The following is a 14,903-nucleotide window of genomic DNA, read 5'->3' as shown; positions in this document are numbered from 1 at the left end:
CTAGGACGACTTCGGGGCCTCGGGCTTCACCGTGATCCTAGGTCGCGAGCCGCGTCCTGCGGCGACCGGATGAGCGGGAGCGCGGTCTCGCGCTTCTGGCCTGGCGGCGCTGTGAAGTGGAGGCAGTGGACGGTGGCTGTGGCTGTGAGCTCTGAGCAGACGGTTTCGCACGGCCTGCTGCAGAGCTGGAGCGCTTCGGGAGGAAGTGCTTCATGGCCTGAGACGCTTTCTGTACCTCTGCGAATCTCTCCGCGAAATCTTTGACGGAGGATCCAAAGAGGCCTGTGGCGGAAAGCGGGGCGTCGAGGAACGCGGTGGGTTCAGACTCGGCCATTTCCGAGAGCGTCAGCCAGAGATGTCTCTCAGACACGGTGAGAGAAGCCATAGTCCGTCCAATGGCTTGCGCTGCGGACTTAGTAGCACGAAGAGCGAGGTCCGTGGCACTCCTTAAGTCCGGCACACAGATCGCGTCAGGTCCTTCCTCATCCAGCTTACGGAGGAGATCGGCCTGGAAGATCTGGAGCGTTGCCATGGTGTGCAACGCTGACGCAGCTTGCCCGGCGGCGGAGAAAGCGCGGTGGAGCAAGCTCGACGTCGTGCGGCAAGCTTTAGAGGGCAGGGCCGGCTTAGCGCGCCGTCCAGCGGAGGGCGGGCATAAGTGGGCCGCTATCGCCTCTTCAACCGGCGGCAGCGAGAGGTATCCTCTGTTCTTGGCATCGTCAACGGCGGAGAATGCCAAAGAAACAGCAGGACGCACTCTAGCAGAATAGGGGGCGCTCCAGGACTTGGCGACTTCTTCATGTAACTCAGGAAGAAAAGGCGCCGGTCTGGACACAGGCGAAGCGCGCTCCCCAGGCAGGAAAAATCCATCCAGCCGGTTGTGAGCGGGCTGCTCAGGCGAAGACCACTCGAGGCCGAGGCTCGCCGCGGCCTGTGCGAGTACTCGCATGAGTTCCGTCTCAATAGAAGCTCTCTTGCCTGACGAAGTGCGGGCAGGGGGTGCGGGGTCCTCAGAGCCCGCCCAATCCTCACTGCCTGACGCCAGGATAGAGCAGGAATCATCCTCTCCCAGCAGGGCTTCCTCATCCGCGATATCAACGGAAGCGGCGGCAGACGGCGGCCGCTGTCCGTCAGGAAGCGAAACAGAAGAAGCCGGGGAAGCAAGCGGGCGAACCGGCGAGCTTTGGCGGCTGAGGGAGGGTTCCGGGGCCCGCTGGGCACGGCGCTTTTTACGGCGCGACGCCGCGGCGGGCGGGGGAGCAGTCTCGGTGAAGACGGCTAGGCGAGTCCTCAGAGTCGCCATTGCCATCAGCTCGCAGTGAGGGCATCCGCCGTCAGCGAGCGCGAGAGCTGCATGTTCCTCACCCAGGCAGGAAACGCAGATCACGTGGCGGTCCCCGTCGCTGAGTGTGGCTCTGCACGAGCCGCAGGAAGGCATCTTTAAAAAGACGCTAGCTCTTTTAGAAATGTGTGTCGCGGCGGCGACACACACACACAGAAATACAGTGCAAATAAAAGAGAAGGATATAAGCGCCGGAAAGCGCAGCAGGAAGGCAGGAAGGCGGCGCGGCCAGCGACTTCAGTGACTCGTCCCGCTGAAGGTGCTCTCTCTCGACGGCGCGGCTTCTAATCCAGCTCCAGCGATGCGTGTGCTTCGCTTGAAGGATGAAAAATCAGATAATAGCTGCCTGCGAGCGATATTTATAGGCCTAGACCACGCCCATTTCGGCGGGACGTGACGCAGCGGGCGCGAAGTGCCCTGATTGGGTCTGGCGTCACGCCAGGCCTCGCTCGATAGGCTGCTGCAGTTGCTGCAGAGCAGCCAATAGGCGCGCGAGCTGTCTCGCCTATGTCTGCATTGCTGCTGCAACGCGTTTTGCATTATTACAAAATTAAGGATAATTTTTGGCTTCAATATCTCGCGGAAAAGGATTTTCCCCTAGCGTAAGATATCTTACGCAGTACGAGAGACCTCTCGTAAGAGAACAGAATTCTTCAGTATTATTCCTGCTTCTTGTTCAACTCTTCGTCTTGGATTTCTAATTTGTAAGGACCAGTGTTGGGGAAAGTAACTTTTAATAGTAATATGTTACAATATTGTGTTTCTCCCTTAAAAAGTAACTAATTGAGTTACTTAGTTACTTTTTGGAAAGTAATGAATTATGATACTTTTGCGTTACTTTTTCTCACCTGACCTGGGCTTGCTTCTTTGTTTTTTAAATGACTCTTGCGCCCGACGCAAATCTAAAATGAGTTGTCCCTGGTCGGAAGTAGCTTCATTATTCATAGGTGTGGTTTGGGCGTAACGTGAAATAATCCAATCAGAGCGACATCTCACATTCCCTTTAAGAGCAGGCGCGCTTGTTCCATGGCGGATTGATATTATAACGGCGGATTTGCCAGGCGCACGCCAGGAGCGGTTCACAGCCGAGGAGACAGACGTTCTCGTCAGGGCCGTAAAACACAGAGAAGTGACATTGTATGGGGATGGAGAAACCCACCCAAATTAGCTTCGGTTAAACAGGTGTATAATAATTTGGGTAAATGTGTAAGCTAGATTTATGCCTATTTTTTCACATCTTCATGGACACAACAATGATTTCCCTCATGTGTTAATATATTTCCTTGTAATAATGTATGGTTTTCTAAAAATGAGAACTGCTGCGTCTGTGTGTAGATGTGATAAGCAAAGTGTTGTGCACACGCTACATTGATTATGGCCAAGCATGCGCCCTTAAAATAGCATATGAATAACATGCGCAACGCGCCACTGACTTTAGACTAGGTTTTTCCTGGTCAGTGGCGGAATTGTTTTCTAAACCTGCAAAATACGTTTGCGCCGGAACACGCCTCCTCTTTTCGCTGTACCGCCCCCGGGAGCGCAAATGCATTTGCTAGTTTACCGACGTGCGTCTGTGGAGGGAAAAGTCCGCTGTGCGCGGGTGCAAAATAGGAATGATACATGCGTCGGTGTACAAAGTCAATTGCGCTGGGTGCAAGATAGGGCCCAATGTGTTTTTGTGTTGTTGTTTTTTATATAATTATTGCAGGTTTGCGTGAGATTCTGAATTTCACTGTTTTATTAATTTTGAGGAAAATGAATCTGTTTTTGTGCAAATAAGATGATGCTCGCTCACATTTAGCCTATATAACAATCATGTTCACACAGCGCACACAACACCTCCGCACTTACTCCGGATTTCACTCAACATGGGGACAGGAGAGCTGTCAGTCAATAAATGGGAAAACAAGTAACTTGCATTACGATATTTTGTTGTAAATTTAAAGTAATGCATTACTTTACTGGTTACTTGAAAAAAGTAATCTGATTATGTAGCTTACCTTTACTTGTAACGCATTACCCGAAACACTGGCAGCACTTAACTCTTTGTTAATGCTTTATGTATTATAAAAATAAGTCAAAAATACAATAAACATAACTTCTAAATATTCAACGACTTTTGATTCAGTACATATCTGTTATTTAAAGGCCATTAGGTCCGCAGTTCAAAGTCACTTTTTTCTTTTCTGAACAAATGCAAAAATGTGAAATATAAGTTCTGAATGACAGGTTCTAAGTCACATACAGATAGCTCCATAGACTACTGATATGACATTGTGCATTATTTATTTATAAAAAAATAAATAAAAACAGGGTTAAATCGTTCAAAAATCATTTGGGGTTAATTGTTTGATAGGACATGGAAAGTGACACCACAGCATATGATACATCTCTACACATTACATGATTACCCATATATTACATGATTGGTGTTAATTATTCCTGTTACATGAAAGAAGATACAAAATGGTGTGGTACACATTGCAGGTAATACTACACTAAATAAGCTCAAGGCCCTGGCCCCAATCAAAATCCAAAGAAAACATCGATGTACTTTTACATCTGTGAAGAGTTTCCTGTTTCCAATGGTCACTGGAGGGCTGCCATCCATTTTGAGGTCTGGTATGGATTAGACATTTTGATATTAAACAGGCAGGTTTCAGAAGTCTTCCTCTTGAGTAGAATAGCAGATTTTATTTTAGCTTGAGGGAAAAACTATTCTAAATTGGTTTTTAAGTCTTTGTAAATAAAATTCTAAAACCATTATTTATTTCTTAATCTGAAAAGATTTTATGTAAAAAAACAAAAACAAAAAACGACTATTTTTGGCCCAGACCTCATTCAAAATCATTATATGGATTAAATGATATGGATATATATTCTGGCCAGAATATTCACGCAAGAATTTCCCTTTAGTATCCCACTGGAAAAGAAAGAGATAATGATAATAATAGAATAAAGGTTTGAGACAACATGAGAGTGCACATTTTTTATGTCAGGGGTAAAAAAAAAAAACAAAAAAAAAAAACTACAGAGATACTAGAAATCACAGCTGTGAAATGTCGGGCGGGCACAAACAAAATATCTCGCCTCTGTAGTGTCATTCAGATGTTTATGCAACCATAGCTTGTGCAGAACTTGCCATGAAAACATCTAAATGACTTTATATCTCCAAGTTATTGCATGAGAGATAAAGCTATTAAAGGAATGGAGAACAAATGGCAGTTAAAGGCAAAATTTACATAGAGTGGAGAGGAAGCATGCTGAGATGGTGTTTGGTGTCCATCATATTCTGGATAATAGTGTTGTTATATCCACCCAGGAGGCCATGCCTGCATTTGCTATGCTTAATGGCTTCAACCTATAGATTTCTGGCATGGACAATATGAACTGGATAAGTCTGATGGCTCCTCAGCTCCCGTGGACTTACGGGCTTGTAAGTGTCTACACTTGCATCCCAGCGTATGCAGTATGTAATCTTAGTATCGTTGAAAACAATGTCATTTTAGTATTATTGAGGTACTAATATAGTTTTGTATTAATATTTTAAATTAGTTTTTATTATTTTATTTTATTTAACATTTATTTCATTTCAAATAACAAACATTTTCAAATGGCTTTAGTTTTAGTTACCTTTCAAAGTTTGGTACATGTTCAATATTTAATGAAAATCAATGTGAATATTAATAAATAATGTCAATGGGAGATTTTCCAACTTTAAATCTTAAATCATCTTAAAAAGACTAAAATATACAATAAAAAATATATAATATAATAAAACAGAAAGTACAGGTTTTATGTGTAAATACTTATTTTGAATGAAGTAACATGGTGCAGTAGTGGAAAGGTACATTTAATAGGAAGGCATCCAACATGAAAAATGATCTCATACGGCATCAGTAGCTGAATGGTGTCTAAAATATTATTTAGTGATCAAGACCTTGGTGATATATGAGGAATGTTAGTTAGTAATGTGGAGTGTATTAGTGGTCTCTTTATAAGTGTATCATGTACACTTGCTTCCAAGGAATTTTGGCTGTGGTTTGACCAGGCATTTAGGAACTTACCCTTTAAAAACTAAGACATGTGCGATCATATTCCACACTTCTTTGAGGACATCTCCTCCCCCTTGGTATCCTGAAAACATAAATCAGAATCTTATCCTTTGATCTAATTACATTTCAATGCAGTGCGATCCTCATTTAGTGAAGCTGTCAAGTTATGCCTTAAAATGATATATTAAAGTCAAGCTAATGCGGCTTGTGAAGTGAAAGGAAAGAAATATGGATTTTACTCATGCACTACCACATGAGTACTATATGAATGATAATCAGCTCATTTGGGATGTTTAACAAAGTTATTTTTTGTGTTTCCTCTATTTTGATTGCATTTTATGAATGCACTAAATGAGGACGTTAAATGCTTGTAACTAAAATTAAATGAGTTTAGATCATTTTCACAACTATTGAAAGACACTGTGTATTTAGTTGGTATGTTAAAGGGATAGTTCCCCCGTAAATGTAAACTCTGACATTATTTACTCAACCTCATGTTGTTCCAAACTCATATGAACTTCCTTTTTCTGTAAAACACAAAGTTTTGATGAATATTCTGCAGATTTTTTTTTTTCTTTTCAAAATGCATGGGGACCAATATTATCAAGCTATAGAAATGATAAAACAACAGAGTACACGTAACAAGTGGTCTATAGCTTGTGTGAGAAAAAGAGAATTTTAGGTCACTAGTCACTATAAATGTAGCTTGACAGCTATGCTTTCATAGTATGGAAAAGAGCAGCTTGAACATTCTTCTAAACATCTTCTTTTGTGTTCTACACCAGAAAGAATCTAATAGAGGTTTCAAAAGACAAGTATTTTTTATGAAAAAAGTATTTTTGTAACAGGGATTCAAGATAGAGAGGCAGTGTTTTCTTAAGTGGTCCAACGGCCAACTGGACCAAACCTGTGCATCTTCATCTGATTAATGACCATCCTCTGTCTAATAAACAGTAATTGAATGGTCTACTGCAGAGAACCTGTGAGCTTGGGAGAGCTGATCGCAGCCCGTTCTATCGTCTGGGGGTTGATTATGGTTGACCTTGTGTGAAGCGCACTTTGAAACAGTGAGTCTAGGCTGGGAAACTGTAGCCAGAGAGCAAAGCAGAAGATAAATGAACAGATATTGTATTGACACGGCAAAAGGAGATCAATAACGTGATCAATATCTATTTGATTTTTATCAGAAAACTCTGTGGAGGAGGAAGACGATTGATCAAACGTGCCAGGGCACATCGGCATATCTAACAATATTAATTAAGAAAAACTGCTTAGGTGACTGATTGCTAAATCAGTCAATATTGTTCAAATCAAAACTAACGATTGCTGCATTCAGATGTGTAGCCTTATTCTTTCTCAGGATGGATTTACTGTAAGCTTTGTACTATAGTAGTTGTCTTAACATGCTAAATGAGTCCATAAGCATAGTTATGATGATAAAAGTTAATAGAAGGTATAATAATTACTTTTTAATATTATGTTGTAAATTATTGTGATTGAATCAAGTTCTTTATTGTTATTTGATCAAAATTTTAATGAAAACTGAAAATAAAAGCTCATTCAACATATTAATAAATAATATAATGGTATATAATAATGCAATAACACTGTTCACATCCATAGACAAGTTTTCATGTTATTGATAATTAAAATTAATAGAATTATTCATTTCATAACAGGGTCTCTTCTTTTTTTTTAAAACAGCAACCATATGTAAAATGAAATTGGACAGACAAAACTTACTTCCTCTGATTTATGTGTAAGTTAGCTTAGCTTTTCTTTTATCTATGGGCTGGGGTTCAGTGTGTGTTAATGCAAATCAAAAATGGCATCATTTCTGTTAAGAAGGCTGTTCTGACTAAAACACTATCATATAATTGAATCTGTTCATCAATAAAAAAGGCGCAACTCTAGTAACAGTAGCAGGGGGAGATATAATTCAAAGACCCGTCAACGATGAGGTAATATTTATTTTGACGCATGACTCATATGTAGTGAATGAAATGTTTAAGAAGCTTTCAAATATATCATGCTTTTAAGAAGCCTTCTTATTTTACATGCTTTTAAACATCAGAGGGTCTAAAAGGATATGAGCACTTTCTCAGCAAAGCAGCACTTTTACATTATGATTGCTTACTTAGCTCAGGTTCCAGCACAACAAGATACTTGTTATGCTTTGTTCTCATGTGAACACAATGCAGCTCCCATTGTAAAATACATCAACTGGATGACAGCGGATTAATACCGTCACCTCGATAAGCCTCATAATAACTCATTATCACAAAATATCTACGCCATAATATACACGTTACTGTCAGATTTTTATTAAATAGATCTCTCCAAGGGTCATAATCAAGCGTTATGATGCAGGATAATAAACACGGCTGGACAGGAAAAGAAGAGCGTGTCGCAGCTATGTGTGCAATGGGAATACAAGCCTTCAGCGTGAGAATATTTATTGGACATTGTTGAGTGCTGGGGAACATGGTTAATGGTTAACATTACGCAGTCCTTCCGAGCAAGAGCAAGATTAGCACTTACATGTCTTTAGTACCGGCACTGTGAACGGTCATAAAAAGGACCCCTCATCTGCTCTTGTAAATCAAATCATTTTTGAGCGGTGATGATGGTTCTGCCAATTAACTGAGGCCGGACTGGTGAGAATTACCACTCACTAATACACATGATCCATTCCTGAGATCTATAGCCTTCCTCGATTTGGCAATCTCCATACAGGACTAAATGTGATAAGAAATGAATTATTCTATTGATGAGGTCCTTAACAAGGTAATAACCGCACTCCCCAGTCAATAATTATTTCGATAAGAATATCTCTATTATGAAAATGCCGACTGCAGCAGAAAGTCACAGCACCAAAACAATACCCGGTGGTGTAATTGCCTTTGTCTGAAATTATAGTTTTCATTAAATGGAATGCTGCATGTTATTGATTGTTTAAATAAGACTCGATATCTTCCTGTTTCAAAGCACTGTGAAATTGCATGGCATTGTAATATTCCAAAGCATTGTTGTGTCTGTTCATCAATGTTATGAGATTAACACTTTAACGAGTCAAGGACTATTGGCCACAGTAACTGCTGTATCTAAATGGACTAATTTTATGGGGTTAGAACACAGACAAAAAAAAAAAAAAAAAAAGCAAATCACTACCTCTCTCATCGTGACCACATCTACTGTGTGAACAGAACGGAGAGTGGAATAAGATAGACTTATGCTGTGTTCCATTCATAGTCGATGTGGGCTATTCCTATTAAAGCCATAACCCAGCTAACAGGGAATGGTCTCAGAACATTGGCTATTGTTCTGGCAAGATTTTTCTCAAAATTATGAAAAAACATTCTTCCAGTAACGTTAACAGAACATTCGTTCAATGTTAACTGGTCTTTAATAAAGTTCCACGAGTCATGAGCTCCATACCTTTGGCTCTGGTTGATCTAATGACTCGTCCCTGCACTCTCCATGGCTGTTGACTTGGAGGTCTCCTTCTGACTCCTTCATATGTAATGTATGTTCTGAGATCTATTGATGGGCATTGAGTTTAGAGCTTAGAGACAGGTCAAAGCACAATAAAGAAGACTAAAAGTAAGAATAGGCTGATCTGACATTCAGATGCTATGCTGAGAATGCATTACTAGGGTGCAAACTAAATTGTCTTTGACCTTGTTGGTTTTGGAAGGGTATGACCTTGATGTAGCCGTTGAATTTGGATGGGTTGGGAAGTTTTTGGCAGGGCTGTCACCACCACTTTCTGGTCGGGGGTCTTCGTAAGAGTTTTGTTCCTCCTCAACTTCTTTTACTTCCATCTGTGGGAGAAGAAAGTATTCAGCTTTTTTATTGCTGCATCCTAGTTTTGGTATTCAATAAGTATATTGTATATTGGTTGTCATCTTCACCTGTTCTATGGGAAGATCCACCTTCATATTTTCATCTTCAAGGACTTCAGATGCTATTGCTGCCTCCATCATTTTTTTGGTTGCTCTGAAGACACTTTTTTCTGGAGAGGGCGATAAATCCTGATTACATGCTGATCATATGTTGGATGCATCCATCAGTATAAACAACATATGCAACCGTATGCACTGTAAAATATAATTTTTAAAAGTTTGAATAAAACAAAGATTATTGGAGTACATTTTACACGAAAATACTATGTGAGTCTTTCTAATAATGTCATGTTTAATTTAAGTTTAGTTTAAGTTACTTGCTGTTTCTTCAACAACCAAAAAAAAATGATTAGCTGTCTGAGTGAAAATTGTTCAAAATCCTAAACCATTTTTTTGATGACAGAAAACATTTATAATCAGAATATTAGAGACAGCAGCAAAAAGCAGGATCAGGTTGATCCATTAGAAAGAACCTTGAGACACTGTTTCCACAACTGAGTTTCACTGTTCGCAGTGCACATAACAAAATGACATTGTAAATGGCCAGGCTCTGTTGGGGCTAACTACAAATCAATTAATGTTTGTTACAAAACGATCAATATCTTCTCTCAAAAAGCAGAAGATTAACACAGACAAAGAAAAAAAAAACCTGTCTATAGATGGACCGTCTTGTTTCGGCAGACAAGACATGAGGGTTCAAGTGATAAACACTCTTCATCATTACCCAACACACTTCGCATCAAATCAAGTTCGTCTGAGCTCAGCACTTCACAAAGCATTTAATGGGCTTTCTTGATCCTGAGATGCAAACTGCATTGGTTGGTGCCTTTGATATTCAAAGGTAAGACAATCTTGGCTAATGATAGGCTGACAGCAGATGCACTCCTCCTCCGGTAGGTGATGGGAATGGCACTCGCAGTCATGGCATGTTTGATTACCCCTCTGCAGTGATTGATGTAGTTAAAAGGAGCTTTCTTGTTTTATTTTTTTTCCTTTCTGCCATTAGGAATGGCATTATGTGGATCTTCTGCCCCATGGGACATGATCAAGTGTCCAGAGTCGGTATGAGCCTTCATTGGGGGCTTTTATAAGCATGGCTGCAGACATACCGTCCGAGGCTAATGCGAGATCTGCATGAGTGAGGGAAACTCAACTCCATCACAAGGACTGCTGGCTCGGCTCTTACGAGTAAAGTGATGGCAGCTCTGGAGCGCCTGCAATTATTCACTGAATGATCTCATGGCATGTAAAAGACACAATGCACTTGCTCAGTCAAAGTCTTGTTCATTTCACAGAGTTTACAAAAGTGTCATGCTCATTCACATGCACCCCCTCATATTTGTGAGCCAAATGGATAAAAAAAAAAAAAAAAAAAGTATAAACAACAAATAAGAAGAAAAAATATATACCTTTTGGTTAAAAAAATATAAAGATTAACAATTATTTAAATTAATTATTTAAGTGATTAAATAATAAATTATATTATATCATAAAAAGTCTCTTATGCTCACACAGCTGCATTTGTTTGATTTAAAAAAACTAAACTACAGTAAAATAAGTGTTTTCCACTTTAATATATTTTAAAATGTAATTTATTTAAAAAATATGAATTGCTTTAAACATATTGTATAATTTATTATGCAACACACTATCACTAAACAAATAGAGGTAGCCAAAAAAAAAAACACTAGTTACAATATAAGTCTCTATATGCAACAGAGTGAGAGAGACTTGGTGAATGAAAGCAAAAGAACAGAAACCATTATAGAGAAAAATTCTGAGAGAATGAGAGAGAGATTTCTAATAAATAACTTATGAACATTTTGATTACCTATCTGAAAAAAAAATGGAAACATTTTGTTTTCCCAGCCAGAGCTAACAAGGCACTTGCATACATTTGAAACAAAATGGCCTGATTGAATTTATCTATGATTTAAAGCCCTTTGCAGCATTTGAATCTATGCTGAGCTTTAATATTCCTCTCACAGGATGGCATTTTATCCAAGAATGAGAGCGTATTTCCCTAATGTAGGTGGGCTTTAGAGAACAGCCTGTCAATTCAAAGCAATTTGTGGCGCACACACGCCTGCGCTCGCTGTATTGCGCCGCACACATGCAAGAGTACAAGATCCCTCTTTTTTGCCACTCTCTCTCATTCCCTTAATCATAAATGCATCACAATCACACAGCAGAGATGGTAAAGAGAAAGATGGAGAGAAGGGAGGAGAAAATAACACTTCTGCAAAAACAACAGCCACAGCGCCTATCAGCAATTATGTAAAACGCCTGTATCTGGCGAAGGAAGAGCAAGGAAATGGAACTCCAGGGAGACCGAAGGAAACGACTTGCCACACTCACCCGGCGTAGCGAAGAGATCTGGGATTTTCAAGCCCTGCCCGGGCAGTTTGGCGTAAAAAACGACGGAGCCGGCTATGTCCACTCCTTGTTTTGCGAACTAAGGGTAGAAAGCAATCTTCTTTCAGACCATACATGGCTTTGATTTGATCTGATGCTTAAAGTGTGTCTACAACCCGCTGATAACAAGAAACAACTGTGTTTCGAGCACAGCTCGTTCTTCCTCTTTTACTCTCTTTTTCACATTTTCCATTGACCTCAATTTTTCATGAGCTGATATGCTTTGTAGCTCCCCAGCGACCGGCACGGTATTGAATTCATCTGGTTCCAATACATCCCATGCACAACCTATCAATCACCAGAGAGCACAGCAAACTAATCATTTATTGATGAAACAGGGCAGCCATGAATTTCTAACTGCGATAGTCTTATTTATCAAGCCAGATCAAACAATGAGGATCCAAACAAGCTTTAAAAAAGAAACTTGAGGGGGAATAACTTATTCTTCAGCAGACAGCAGACAGTTATTGATGATGAAAAAAGAAGACTGGGGCACTGGAGACACAGAGAGAGACAGAACAGTGGGAAGAGGGGTTTAGAGTGATGCTTTGACAGCAGGATGCATGTCTGAATTAATACTCCCACAAAAGGTAATTTTCTTCCAGCAGGCAGTGCATTCCGGATCTACCATTGGGAGCAAGGTGAGCCATTTCTGGCACAGTGAGGGAAAGAGAAGGCTTAATACATTTTTCTCCTGCTCTTGCCACTGTTAGTTGGCTCCATAGAGAGGCAGCATGGGGGTACTTCACTGATCTCCGTCTTCCACTGCTACACACTTCGGGCAATGGTGTTTGCAAGCCCACTAACATGGGGCCTGGGGAATAGCTGAATATTTGTTCTACACACTTGCTTTTTTAAAGCAAACTCTGCCTGACATCCTTTTGAATTTGAACAGCTGTTGGTGGCCAAAGGAGACATAGCACGGCCAAAAGTTCTGCTGCAATTCAGTAAGTCAGAATTCATTCAGAATTCAAGTTCGTCAATGAAACTTTCAGGATGAACGTGCGGAATTCACAATCTGAAAACTTTGGGAAAAAAATTATACAAACTCAAGAGGTTGTTGTGAAAAATAAGATGTACAACTATATTACTGACAGCAAGTGAGTTTTTGAAGAGTTCAGGGTCAATTTTCATTTAATCCCAGCTTCAGACAGCCTCCCAACGGACCATCTGATTCATGTTGAACAAAACTGCCAACACCACTCAAAAACTGGCAGTTCCAATCTGATTGGCTGGCTACGCAATTTCACTATTCCGTTGAGGTTCACAAGTCCGCCTGGAAACAAAGACATGTTTAGAAGGTGCTGGGTTAATACAATGAGTGCTTTTGCAGAAGAAATTACTGGATTTGCCTGGATGTGATGCCAGGTTTATGCCATCCAATCTTTGGAAAATATACTCAAGAGTTTTGTTTGAAGTACTCATTAGAAGGTAAACCAGACTCACGAGCAGAACTGTATATTGTGCTTTGTATTTATTTTGAATGGACACAAGTTTCAAAGTTCAAATACATATTTGGTATCTTTGAAGTTTTTTGTCCAGCAGTTTGCAGACTTACAGTGCAGTATAATTTTTTGAATGAATGAGTTTCTATCTATTATTGTGCCATCTATGGTGTCTATTTTAGATAAAACCACATCTAAAAAGCATGAAAAAACTAAATAAACTGTGGTTGGTCACTTTACATGTTGGTCTGACTGACTCTTCACATCTCAGAACGCGTTTCTGCTTTGAAAAAGGTCTTGAGACGTGTTTTTGAAAAGTTGAACTGATTTTAACTTGAGCACCGCGTTTTTAGAACGCGTGTCATCCGCGAGACGCTGCAAAAGACACAAGATGCGAGCGCAGCGTTTATATGTGTCCATCCAGCGCGTGTTTACATAGAAAAACAATGGAAAAGTAGCGCATTGGAATGGAACAACGCGTTCTGTGTGAACGGACAGCTAAGTGTGCGATTCTTGACCAGACTAATGCTGCCTTCACACGCCATCAAAGTTTTTTTAATTTTCACTTCTCAAGTTGTAATCGAGTTTTTCACGTTCAGATGCTTTGTTGTTGGAAAGAATATGAATCATGGAGGCAGGGCCATAGCTAGCGTATCCGGTGCAGTTTGTGGCTGCGCTAGATAGCCATTTTGCAGACAATTCTTGAATTTCGGTCCAATAAATGCAGTATTCAATGTGCACCAAATGGATATTTGTATACATAAATATACATGACTGTAACGCCAAGAAATCAATGCAGATGCTGTGTTCTCTCCTCCATGTTTAAGGTTTATCGCCCGTCCTTACTTGGAAACTTGGTTATCAAAATTATCTCAGAGTTTCCCAGTCATAAATATGACTTGAGAGGCCGATCATGTTCAATTTCTGGCAAAGAAATTTGCATTTATGATAATTGTGATGCACATGACGGAAGACAGAAAAAAGTCTGGCTAAAGCCGGTTGCACACTGTATGATTTATAATAGTCCTTTAAGACTTTTGCTTGTCAGACTGTTGAAGAACATGTCAAACTAGCGATCAAAGACTTCAGCTTTTGGCCAAGGAATCTTTTAGGATTCTCAACATTTGTTTCAGACGGCCAAATCGTGGCCAAAATCGTACAGTTTGAAAGTAAGTGAGATTTAAGTAGGGGCATTTAAAGGTGGAAAGTCTCAGTTCAGTTTGTAAGGTTAAAAGTATGTAAAGCCTATATTGTACATTTGATAGACAAACAAGACTAATCTAAGGCCCATTTTAATCATTTTAAACAGGACGACACCAAAACCAGGTGTAAACGGGGTTCAAAACGGTTTGATACATCTGCATGAAAGTATTAGGTATAAAAAGCAAAAAGTCTCAGATGACCACTTGTGATGGGATCTGCTGATATGGATCTTGATACCAGGCTTACACAAGGCCTAAGAACAGGTTGTAGTTTCCTTTATACTAACTGAATTATGAAAGTACAGCATGGGGGATGGTATCTTCAATCCAGAGCTATGTAATAATGACTCTGAAGCCAGGCGTGGAAGACCCCCTGATGTTTCAGCGAAACACTCCCCCTGCCTGCGTAGGACAGGCCTGACAGAGAGCAGCTGGATGGGTGTCTCCACCAATCCCCTCGAGAAAGCAATGTTTCTTCAAAACAGGAAGCCTCCGCAGGGACAGCAGCGGGTCTGACTTGAGCAAGTCTTCGGAGATAT

At 40.4% G+C, this 14,903-nt stretch overlaps 2 protein-coding genes across 2 annotated transcripts in view; both read right to left on the bottom strand.

Moving 5' to 3' along the window:
- The window catches only part of colec11 (collectin sub-family member 11), a 325,681-nt gene that overhangs the window by 292,321 nt on the left and 18,457 nt on the right, over nt 1–14,903 (bottom strand). The gene's annotated exons all lie outside the window — the stretch shown is intronic.
- dcdc2c (doublecortin domain containing 2C) overlaps nt 1–14,903 on the bottom strand; it is a 28,467-nt gene that overhangs the window by 4,821 nt on the left and 8,743 nt on the right. Inside the window, exons 8-13 of the mRNA XM_082142853.1 lie at nt 11,890–12,005; nt 11,661–11,757; nt 9,312–9,412; nt 9,078–9,221; nt 8,836–8,937; nt 5,410–5,479 (exon numbers count right to left, since the gene is read on the bottom strand). Coding sequence (XP_081998979.1) covers nt 5,435–5,479; nt 8,836–8,937; nt 9,078–9,221; nt 9,312–9,412; nt 11,661–11,757; nt 11,890–12,005 — 605 coding nt within the window. The 3' untranslated portion in view covers nt 5,410–5,434. The remainder of the gene's footprint in view (nt 1–5,409; nt 5,480–8,835; nt 8,938–9,077; nt 9,222–9,311; nt 9,413–11,660; nt 11,758–11,889; nt 12,006–14,903) is intronic.

The sequence above is a fragment of the Leuciscus leuciscus genome (genome assembly GCF_965113295.1).
Source record: "Leuciscus leuciscus genome assembly, chromosome: 17".
Lineage (NCBI taxonomy): Eukaryota > Metazoa > Chordata > Actinopteri > Cypriniformes > Leuciscidae > Leuciscus > Leuciscus leuciscus.
The sequence above is the reverse complement of the archived record's forward strand: the minus strand, read 5'-3'. Positions and strand labels throughout refer to the sequence as shown.